At 54.6% G+C, this 11,636-nt stretch overlaps 1 protein-coding gene across 1 annotated transcript in view; it reads left to right on the forward strand.

The window, feature by feature from the left end:
• The first annotated feature begins 26 nt into the window (after positions 1–26).
• Positions 27–11,636, forward strand: part of SH2B3 (SH2B adaptor protein 3) — a 46,114-nt gene continuing 34,504 nt past the window's right edge. The window contains exon 1 of the mRNA XM_011937118.1: positions 27–61. Coding sequence (XP_011792508.1) covers positions 27–61 — 35 coding nt within the window. The remainder of the gene's footprint in view (positions 62–11,636) is intronic.

Below are 11,636 nucleotides of genomic sequence, written 5' to 3' on the forward strand. Positions count from 1 at the left end.
TCGGGGGCCCGGGGGCGCGCGACGCCATGGGCCGGCCGGGCCCAGAGCTCCTGTCTCTCAGGTGAGCCGGCGTTTGCCCGCGCTCCCCTCCTCCGGGGCCGGGCGGGCTTTCGTAGGGAAAGAGGAGGCCCCGTGTCCAGTTCTGCCCGGGCTGTGCGCGTCACCCCCAGCCCAAAATACTGCCCTGCAGCTAACTCAGATGGAGGCGTTCCGGGGTGACGGCTCCCAGCGCCTACGACCCCCACTCAGCCACTACCCCACCCACACACGTGTTGGGGAGAGCGTTGGGGTAACTGCAGCCGTGGGATGGGAGAGAGGGCATCGCTGACGCCCCCAGCCCACCCTACAGTAGCCTCGCCGATTGGGGGCGGCCCTCCCCTCAACTTGTGCCTGGGGAGGAGCGGTCGGGGGTCACCCATTGCTACCCTGAAAGTGAAAGTAGTCAAACTGAGACCGTGAGCACAGATGAGCCCTTGGGTGTGGGGGCAGCGGGGGAGGATGCGCCGGTCCTCCCCACACCCCATTCCGGACCATGTGGCTAAGAGGGTAGCGTCCTGATTCAGGAAGCCCCTCTCCCCAGTCCCAGCACTGCCGAGGTGGGCCGGGCCAGGCCCCCACATGCTGCTGAACTGGGCGGTTCACCAGGGCTAGGCGTCCCTGACACAGGTTTCTGGGATTGATCCTCTCACACCTCTGGCCTGGGGTTCCCTGGGAATCCCCTGACCAAAAACACGTCTGGAGTGTGTGTTGGTCTTCTGGATCCACACGGTAGGGAGGGTATTTCAGAGGCCTCTGATGCCTGGTGCAGAAATCCCCTCCCCTCCCTTCCCTCCCTCCGGCTAGGGGAGCTTTGTTTTGAGGGAGGGGGACTGCATTTGAGGAACTGGAGAGGAGGGTCTTCCTGCCTGTCCCGCTTCTTTTTTTCTTTAGTTTCCTCATTCTCCTGTTTCTCTTCCCCATTCCCAGCCACAATGATGTAGGTGAGGAGGTCACTGCCTGCAGCTGGGGGCCTCCAGGGAGGGGCACGGCCAGGCTGGGCTGAGTGGGAGGAAGTGAAATCTGGTCGGGGGTTCCGAGTAGAAGCCCCGGCAAGGCGATGTCTGCAGGGCCTGCTTTGGTGGCAGGAGGGCCGGAGATCTGACCTGCAGCCCCTCGCCAGGGAGATGACAGTTCTCTAACACCGGCCAGCAGCCAGGCCTCAGGGCCCCTGCCAGGGCAGTGGGCGGGTGGATCTCCAAGGATGCAGGCGCAGGTTGTGTCTGGGTTTCCCATCACTGACCTGGCTGCCTGAGTGGAAACAGCTCTGGAGGCTCCTCGGGACCTGCCCTCGTGGAGGGAGAGCCGGCAGAGGCCACCTGGGCAGGCTGGGCTCGGGATGAGAACCAGGGCCTACTGGGGGAAGTTGGAAGGGTTTTTAGTGCACTTTTCTTGAGCCTTTTCCCACAACTCCCCTCTGGGAGGGAAAATCCTTCTGAGCCAAAGGGTGAGCATTCTTAGAACTTCTGTGAGTCCCCGTGGGCCACAGAATGGCCAGCTGGGAAGGGGCTGGCCCAGAGCATCAGCAGCTGGGGGCTCAGGGTCTTCAGGGGCTCAGCAGGAAGCGAAGGAGGATAGTGAGGAGGGTCCTGGAGACTGTTTTGCTGCTCCTACTGCCTCCATTCAGCTGAAGGCGTGGGCAAGTGACTCTTGTGAACCTCAGTTTCCCCCTGTGTAAAATGGGGGAATGACAGGTTTGCAGTGGAGATTTAATGAGCCAGTGTGTAATGAGCACCTGCTGCCTGGCAAAGAGCGGTTCAGTTGCAGGTGGTGGTGGTAGTGGTGATTTTATCATCGCCTTCATTAGTGTTATTGTTATTGGCTATGAGGTGTTCCTTCAGCAGTCTTCCTTGAGCATCTCTTGCATACATAGCACTGGAATTTCCTGGGTCTTTGGGAGCAGAATTTTGAAGATCTGGGCACTTCCTTAGCTATGAGGCCTTGCTTAACTGCCCCACCTCAGTTTCCTCATCTGTGAAATGGGTGTGCTAATAGTACCTACTTCTTAGGGTCACGGGAACCATGAATGAGTGAATTCGCAGTGTCCAGAGTGGCTTGGTCAGGAGAAAGAGAAGTAGCCTTGGGGCTGGAATGATCTTTTTTGTTGTGAGTGTTAGCTCTGCTGGCTTTCCTTCTTCATCCCCCCACCTCCATGCCTCTCAAACCTCGACCTGATCCTCCTTCTCCAATAAATAGAACTTTTGAGTACAAATCAGATCCCACAGGACTGCTGGGCCCTTGGATTTCTGGGTCCCGCTGTGCAATCCCTGGACATTCTCCATATCCTGGGTGGAGCAGAGCCAGAGGCACTTGGAAGGACCTCCTAGCTGCCAGTCTCAGTGCTACCTGTCTCTGGTGAGGGGAGACCAGGTGCCCTCCCTAGCCAAGGTGGGGAGGGTCAATGTAGGGACATAGTAGGGAGCTGTCCCACAGTCTGGGCCAATACAGCTCCTTTTGCTGAAAACACCTTTGGGACTCAGTTTACATGACCCCCCACCCTTCTGAGGGCTGGTGTTCATGAGGGTCTCCCATTGCTGGGAATCCTTGGGTTGGTCACTTAACCTGTCTGAGGCAATTGAGACAACATCTGTGAAAGGCTTTAACAGCTGTGCGCTTGCTGTGACATGGCACATAAGGTACTGAGCACTGAGCCTGGCACTCAATTAACAATAGTCGATATTATTGCTATTATTAAAACGAGAGACTTTTCCTGCTAAATTCCCACTTCTCCCTGGTAGCAGTATGGGCTTTGGAGCCGAATCTGGGCTCTGCCAGCTTCCAGGTGTGAGGTCCTAGGCAGGGTACCTGGCTTCTCTGGTCTGGACCTCACCTGCCCGATGGAAGCCAAGAGTTCCAGCCTCTCCAGGGTGGGTGTGTGAAGTACAGTGTCAGGACTGGAACTGTATTGGCTGTACTTGCTCTGGCTGTGTGATCTTGGGCTGGTCCCTTAGCCTTTCTGAGCCACAGGTCTTTCTGTCTATGAAATAGGAGTGTTGCCAACTCCCTGTTAGGGTGGTTTTGAGAAGAGGAGGCATGCACAGTGCCTGGCATGCAATTGGCACTCAATAAATGCAAGCCATTGCTGTTCATGCCCAATAGGGGCTGGCACTTAATTGCCAGGTTTCCTGAGAAAATGGTCCCTAAGGGCCCGCAGGCGTTCAGCATCTTTGATGAGGCAAGGCAGGAAGCTGCTTCTCTGTCTGGCAGACCGGAGACGCCTGCCTCAGCGAGTCCAGAGGTGCAGTGGTGCAGTGCTAGCTGCTCATTCCCTGCAAGACCCCATTCCTCACTGACACCCTTCCCGAAGAAACTGAGGCGGGCAGGCTGCCCAAGGGAAGTGACTCAGCTGGGGTCACTTGCTGAGTCAGGCCTTATTGGACCCAGGAGTCCTGCATCCCAACTCCCCAGCTTCCCGGGGCCTGAGATCCCTTGGAGACTGAGCAGGTCCTGAGGCCTGGCAGCAGGACCAGGGCCACCACTGGACATCTGCTCAGTGGGGCCCTGCCACCGGAGTGATGACCAGCGTCCCTCTACCAGGGCTCCAGGGTTCTGCTGGCCACCACTAGCCGTCCTTCCTCCCAGCAGGGGCAAAGGACACTTCCCCAGGGGAACAGGTCCTCCTGGCGCCCTCCCCACTCCCCGCCCCAGCCGGAAACCCGGCAGCTGAGCAGTTGGATAGAAGATTTTTCCTCCCACGCCACCCTGTCAGGGGTCGGCCAGCAGGGCTGGGCCACAGGCTTCCTTGTGAGCCAGGCCTGGAGCCCCTAGGGGCCCACCCGGATGTGGCCGCCCCCCGTCTGGCCAGGGGGGAGCCGGCTGCTGCCCAGGACATGTGTCCCCAGGGAGGCCTGGGAGGGAGGAAGTCTATGCCCTGCTCACAAGGGCTGACTCACAGGGCACCCAATGGGGGGCCCCGGCTGGGGCACTGGGAATGTGATCAATCAGGGAGGTGGACACACAAGGGGACCTCTGACATGGGATCTGCCCTTCAGAGCTCACACACTGGTGTCATCTCAAGGAGGAGAGGCCCAGAGAGGGCAGTGTATGCTGGGAGAAGCGAGGTAATTGAGGGCTTATGCATGTCCCTCCTGATGTCCCCAAGCAGCATGTGGGGAGGAGGTTCACCCAGAGGCTGCCCTCCTAGGGTCTCCCCTGTCTGCCCTCAACCCAGAGGCAGGGAAAGGAAGAAGCCACGGCCTTGGGATGGGGGATGTGTGGGATTCTAACGGTGCTGCCTCTCCCGCAGGGCGATGGTTCCTGGTTTTCCCTACCTTCTGAAACCTAGCTGGGGCGGTGGCTGGGATGTCAGGCTGGCGGTGTGGGCAGAGGAAGCCAGAGGACATTTCCTGTTCTGGAACACTGCACTGGCCTGATAAATGTCCCCGGGGCACAAGGTGACCCCAGTAAGGGTGCATCAGTGCCCTGCCGGCTGCCCCGTGGCCTGGTGTAGAACCCACCTCTCTGCCTCCCCAGGGCCCCTGCCTTCACCCCCCACTTCCCGTGGGCATCTCTGCGTCTGGCAACTTAAATGCTGTGAAAGGGCAGCAGGCCGCCTGCCAGGCAGTGTGTGTCAGAATCCCACAACTCTCTGGGCCTCCTTAGGACACAGGATCTGGGCTCCTGGAACAGTTGGTGCTAGGCATGGGGAAGATAGAAATGTTCCTTGTGGCCTAGATTCAACCGGGAGACTTCCCTGGAGGAAGTGTCCCCTCTGAAGGTGTGAGACTTCCTGCCTATGTCTGTGAGCTGGGGCAGGGGAGAGTGGAGGCTCTGGACTGGCCCAATTTAAATTCATTTACCACACTTAAAGAATTCTTCACCAGGCCGGGAGCAGTGGTTCATACCTATAATCCCAGCACTTTGGAAGGTCAAGGTGGGAGGATCACTTGAGCCCAGGAGTTTGAAACCAGCCTGGGCAACACAGTGAGACCCTCTCTCTACAAAAAAAAAAAAAAAAAAAAAAAGCTGGGTATGGTGGCACATGGCTGTGGTCCCAGATACTTGGGAGGAGTGCTTAAACCCACAAGGTCGCGGTTGCAGTGAGCTGTGATCATGCCACTACACTCTAGCCTGGGTGACAGTCAAACCTGTCTCAAAAAAAAAAAAAAAAAAAATCCTCTCTAAGCCTCGGCAAGGGGAATTCCTAGCATGGATAAAGGCTTTCTCTGCATGTGGGCCTGATCATTAAAAGGAAAATTTTAGCCTCCCCGAATTACACTATTATCCAGGGTGATTAGATAGAGGAGAGACTGAGAAGCCCTGATCTCGGGGGGCCATGGATTAAGGGGACCCCACAGCTCAGCCAGGTTCGCAGCTGTTCAAGGTCCTGTGATTTCTCACTGACTTGGTGGCTCCAGGGTGCCTCAGGCTGGCTGTGCTTCTTGGGGAGCACCAGGCACCACTGCTGCTTTGAGGCCCTCAGTAGCCCTCTGGTGGACCTGGTTGTGTTCTGAGCTTGGAGTCCTGAGATGCAGACACCCCCAGCCCCGGCTGCTGGGAGTGCAGCTAGTTGCCTCCACGTTATTTGCTGCAGGCAGGGACTTGGGGGTGGGGGACCAGGATGCAGCAGGCTAAGATCTTCCTTCTCCACATCATCCTGCCCCTCCCCTGGCTACAGGATTTAGGGAAACCCTGGAGACCCCCATAGCTGGGAGCTTCCTGCCCCAGAAGGAAGCCTGAGTAGGTGAGGGGTTCTCCTGGGTGCTGGGGCCCCTCTGTGGGGAAGGCGGTTGATTTCTCTGGCTGACCAGGCTCCCCCGAAGCTCTGTGCTGGGATAGAAGTGTCCCAAAGACACTCTGCCCCCAACTCATACCCTACAGTGGAAACCTGGGGGCTGCAGGTCCCCTGGCGTGATCATCATTGCTTCCTGTCCACAGCTTGTCAGCCCTGATCCCAGGGTTGTCACCATCTGATCAATTGCTTTTTATCTGCGCCTGGCATATAGTAAGCACCCAATAAACGCCACTGCCTGGGCCAGGGCCGGGGCCAGAGAGGGGTCACCTTCCTGTGGCCTGGCTGCCCTCCTGGCCGGAAAACCTCCCTGGCACGGTCCCTTCCATAGCTTGGGCCGCAGCTGACTGCTCTGGGCTGGCAACTTCCTGCCCAGAGTGGCCTGAGCAGCCGCCTCTCCCCTGAGAAGGTCTTTTGTTCCAGCTCCCCGTGACGCCCCCAGCCCAGCCCATGAGGCAGACCCCCCTGTGGCTTCCCGTGGCAGGCAAGCCTGACTCTGAGGCTGGAGCTCTTTTCTAACAGTAATAGTAAGAAAATAGCAGCAGCCACTCATGAGTCCCGTGCCAAGCACACTGCAGACATCAGTTCTTTTTTTCTTACAGAGATATGGTCTGTTTCTGTCACCCAGGCTGGAGTGCAGTGGTGTGATCATAGCTCACTGCAGCCTCGACCTCCTGGGCTCAAGCGGTCTTCCTGCCTCAGCCTCCCGAGTGGCTGGGACTACAGGCCTGGCCACTATGCCAGGCTAAGTTTTTTGTATTTATAGTAGACACAGGGTTTCATCATGTTGCCCAGATTGGTCTCAAACTCTGGGGCTCAAGCAATCCTCCCACCTTGGCCTCCCAAGGTATTGATAGTATAGGTGTGAGCCACTGAGCCCAGCCTCTCATTTTTGTTTTCTTCCTTTTGCCCTGTGACTGTTTTCCTATCATTGGTCGGTCTGGGACCTGGACAGAGCTACTGCCGACTGCTGACTCGCACTGGAGCTGAATGAGACCTTTATATTCTCTCCTCTGGGACTCACTCATTCATCCAATAAGCATTCATTGGGAAGTGAGCCCTTCCTGTGTGCATTTAGGCACTGATCAGACATTCTGGGGGTCCCCTCTGTGTGGGGGTCTCTATGATCACTAGCTATGGGGCTGCTCTGTTTCAGTTTTCCCATCTGTAAAATGGAAGTAATCGTTGGACCTACCTCCTAAGGCTGTTAGGAACCTTGGGAGAGGTAATGTTTTGCAAAAGTAGTTAGAAAAATGCCTAATGTGATCTTGGCATGGTGCCATGAGCCTGTAGTCGCAGCTACTCTGGAGGCTGAGGCAGGAGGATCGTTTGAGCCCAGGAGTTCGAGGCAGCAGTGAGCTATGATTGTGCCACTGCACTCGAGCCTAGAAGACAGAGTGAGACCCTGTCTCTAAAAAGAGAAAGAAAAATGTCTGATGTGTAACAGACGCTCAGTAAATGCCATTGTTTTTATGGGAGGACTGGTGGAAGGGGCCCAGTGAGGGGGTTTCCCAGCCGTTGCCTGGACAGTGAAGGACCTGGAGTGGGTGCAGCTGTTCTGAGGAAGTCTTCTGCCAGAGTTTGGCCCTGCAGTTGGGCTTCAAGACTCTGACATACAGGGCTGCAGAAGGTAGGATGGCCCAGGGGGCGGGGGAGGTTGGTTCATGCTGGTTGCCATGCATCTGCCAGGAGAGCACAAATTTGCAAATCCAACTGATCTCTTGCATTCATATGTTCATTCATTCAAGAGACATTCATTGAGCTCCTGCTGTATGCTAGGAGCTGGAGATGAAGCAGGGAATGACTCATAGAACTCAGTCTGGTAGAGAGATAGTCACTAATAAAAGCATCCTGTCAAGTGATAGTGTGACCAGTGTGCTGAAGGTCAAGTTCAGTTGGGAGCTCAGAAGAGGCTTCTCTTATGTGCAATTGGAAGCAGACAGGGCAGAAGGAATGGCTCATGCCAACACCCACAGGCAGCTGGCGTGACTAGAGGCAGATCGTGTAGGTGGGGCAGGAGCCTGGGTCTGGAATCAGAGCGATCTGGGTATCCTCCAAGCCACGAGGGCAGTGCCTGTCTCACCTGTGTGAAGGCTGGGTATGGGGAAGAGTAGGATTGACCAAGAACAGGTGCCCTCATGCAGGGGTAAGACCCTCCCCCTTCAGGGGCAGGAAGAACATGGTGGCCAAGGGCAGATGTGGCCCCTCACTCTCCCTTCCCATCTGCCTGACAGCTTTTACTGACTACTTACTGCAAAGCACCTACTGTGTGCGGGTCCCAAGGACCCTGTGATGTACAAAACTGTCGACTATAGCAGGGCACAGTGACTCATGCCTGTAATCCCAGCACTTTGAGAGGCCAAGGTGGAGGGCTGCTTGAACCCAGGAGTTTGAGACCAGCCTGGGCAACATAGTGAGACCCCATCTCTACAAAAAAATACAAAAATTAGCCAGGTGTCATGGTGCATGCCTGTAGTCCTAGCACTTTGGGAGGCCAAGATGAGGATAGCTTGAGCCTGGGAGGTCTAGGCTGCAGTGAGCCGTGATTATGCCACTGTACTCCAGCCTGGGTGACAGAACAAGACTCTGTCTCAAAAAAAAACAACAAACAAACAAACAATTGTCGACTCTGCATGGCCCCCTTCCAGTGAGGGCAGAGGCACCTACTTCTGCTTTTTGGGGTCTCTTGCGGAGATCGGCCATGGGGGCTCCACCATGGCCTCATGTGGCAGGGGACCCTTCGTTGCCACTGTCCTGCAGACATGCCCAGTGGGACATGGCCACATGCAGAGACGGTGCCTGTGGAGGGGTGTGTGGCACAGAGAACCCCATTTGCAGGTTCGCATCTCCACCTTGCTTTCCCTTTCATGGGTTCTCTACAGACACCTTGCAAGGTGGATGCCATGCTGCTACCTGGTTGCCAGATAAGGAAATCCAGGTTCAGAGAGGTTTAGTCAGGTGTCAGGAGCCACACAGCCAATACGTGGCCCCCTTTGTAATGTGAGCCCTGGGAGAGCAGTGTTCGTATGTGCTGTTCACCATGGTATCCCGGGGCCTAGCTTGGTGTCTGGCACACAGTAGGCCCTCAGTAATACCTGAAGGGAGGATGAAGGAGGGCGTGGTTGGAGACGGTAACTGTACCCAGGCCCCTGTGGCTCTGGCTATTGTGCAGCCACTACCCCTGCCCAGGGAGAGAGTCATTGGAGTGGCACCACTGTTCATTCAGGGTGTGCTGATATCAGGGATCTGGGGCCCCGTTTTGTGCCCGAGTAGGGAGGGCTTTTCTTCTCCATCTTGAAGAGCAGACATGGACATGTGGTCGCCAGCAGGGGCCCAGGCCCAACCAGGGTCATGAGGAAGGAAGGACAGTGCCCACAGAGGTCCCAGCTGTTCTGCACCGCAGACAGCAGAGGGGTGGGGGATCTCAGTGCCATTCTGGTGATGTTGTGCCTAAGGAAAGGCCCTCTGGCCACGGGAGGAGAAGGATGCCCCAGGTGAGATGGGCAGGCAAAAGTCTGCCAGTCCTGAGGGTCCCCTGTCAGTGCAGGAAATCCCTCTGGACCCCTTGTGACTTTTGTTAATTTATTCCTTTTTATTTTTTGTTTTATATTTATTTTTGTTTTTGTTTTTGGTGTGTGATTTTTTTTTTTTTTCCAGGACAGAGCCTTGCTCTGTTGTCCAGGCTAGAATGCAGTGACATGATCTCAGCTCACTGCAACCTCTGCCTACCAGGTTCAAGTGATTCTCTTGCCTCAGCCTCCGGAGTAGCTGGGATTACAGGCACGCACCACACTCAGCTAATTTTTGTATGTTTAGTAGAGGCAAGGTTTCACCATGTTGGCCAGGCTGGTTTCAAACTCCTGACCTCAGGTGATCTGCCCACCTCAGCCTCCCAGAGTGCTGGGATTACAGGTATGAGCTGCTGCACCTGGCCCGTTTTATATTTATTTTATAGACACCATTAATATACTCTCATTGCAACACGGAAATAACAATAATAGCAGCCAGTCTTTATTAAGCACTTTCTACGTTCTAGGGCTTTATGTCCATCAATTCATGCTCGTAATATGTCTATGAAGTAGTCATGATCATGGTTCCCCTCTTACAGATGGGGAAACTGAGGCAGAGAGTAGTCACATAAGTCACTTAAGGTCCCATAACCAGTAAGTAGTGGTTGCTGGGTTTTTTTTTTTTTTTTTTTTGAGACAGGGTCTTGCTCTGTAACCCAGGCTGGAGTGCAGTGGCACCATCTCAGCACACTGCAAACTCCGCCTCCTGGATTCAAGCATTTCTCCTGCCTCAGCCTCCTGAGTAGCGGGACTACAGGTATGCGCCACCACAGCCAGCTAATTTTTGTATTTTCAGTAGCAATGGGGTTTCACCATGTTGGCCGGGCTGGTCTCTACCTCCTGAACTCAAGTAATCCACCCACCTGGGCCTCCCAAAGTGCTGGGATTACAGGCATGAGCCACCGCGTCTGGCAGGTGCTGGGATTTGAATCCACATTCCAGAATCTGTGTTCTCAGCCACTGTTGCTAGAGATAAGCAGTAACAAGCTTCTTAGTTACTTCCCCGCCATCCCCACCATCCCCACACCCCAGTTCTGATTCCTCCCCAGAAATACCCACTGTTTCAGGATGGGTTTGTTTCTGCCAGACCTTTCTTGCCCACCATTTACAAAATGTTTGTGTACACATAAACATTAGTAGTTTGGTTTTATGTATGTTCATGTAAATGGGATCGTCTAGCGTGTCTTGTTCTGCTGTTTGCTTTTTCACTTAGTGAATAGCCCTGGAGCTCTCTCCCAGAGGTGGTGGCGTGGGTCTTCCTCACCCTTTCCCCCTGCTGCAGAGTCTTCCAGCCTATAGACGGGCCAGATTCTTTCACCAGTCTCCAACTGGTGGGCATTTAGGTTGTCTCTTAGAGTTTTTCCCCATTATAAACGTTGAGGCAGGAAATATGTAGCAGGGAGCAAGTGTTTCTCTTGAATACTTAAAAGTGGGATTCCTAGAGCCTAATTGCTCTGGCTAGGACTGTCAGTACTGTGTTAAATAGAAGTGACCAGAGTGGGCATCCTTTTCTCATCCCTGGCCTTAAAGGAAAAGTTGTCAACTTTTCACCATTAAGTGCAGTGTTAGCTGTGTGCTTATCGTGTAGGGTCTTTATTTTATTTATTTATTTATTTTTTGAGACAGGGTCTTATTCTGTTGCCTGGGCTGGAGTTCAATGGCTGATCATGGCTTACTGCAGCCCTGACTTCCTCAGGCTCCCAAGTAGTTAGGACTACAGGTGCGTGTGCTACAATGCGAACTCATTTTTATGTTTGTCTTTTTGGAGAGATGGGCTTTTGCCATGTTGCCCAGGCTGGTCTCAAACTGGGCTCAAGCGATCCTCCTGCCTCAGCCTCCCAAAGTGCTGGGATTACAGGCGTGAGCCTCCGAGCTCAGCCTTTGTATAGGGTCTTCAGTGTGTTAAGTACAACATATCATTTGTTGAAAGTTTTTATAATAAAGTTATGTTGAATTTTGTCAAATACTCTCTCTGCATCTATTGAGATGATCATACATACGGTTTTTGTCCTTCAAAAGCAGGATTCCAGAGTCTAGAATCAATTTTCCCAAGTTGGCCATGCCCCTTACAGAATGCCACTTGGTCGGAGAGTGTGTGTTTCCCTGCATCTTCACCAGCACTGGGTGTTACGGTCGTGTCGGATTTCTGCTGTGGTGCGCGGTGTGTGATGGGCCGTCACCTGCTTGCCCACCTGCTCACTCCTTGTCGCCCCCCCACCCACATGTCTTTCAGCCCCGCCGCACCACCTGGGTCTCCACCATGAACGGGCCTGCCCTGCAGCCCTCCTCGGCCTCCTCCC

This window comes from Colobus angolensis, unplaced genomic scaffold (genome assembly GCF_000951035.1).
Source record: "Colobus angolensis palliatus isolate OR3802 unplaced genomic scaffold, Cang.pa_1.0 Scaffold10, whole genome shotgun sequence".
NCBI lineage: Eukaryota > Metazoa > Chordata > Mammalia > Primates > Cercopithecidae > Colobus > Colobus angolensis.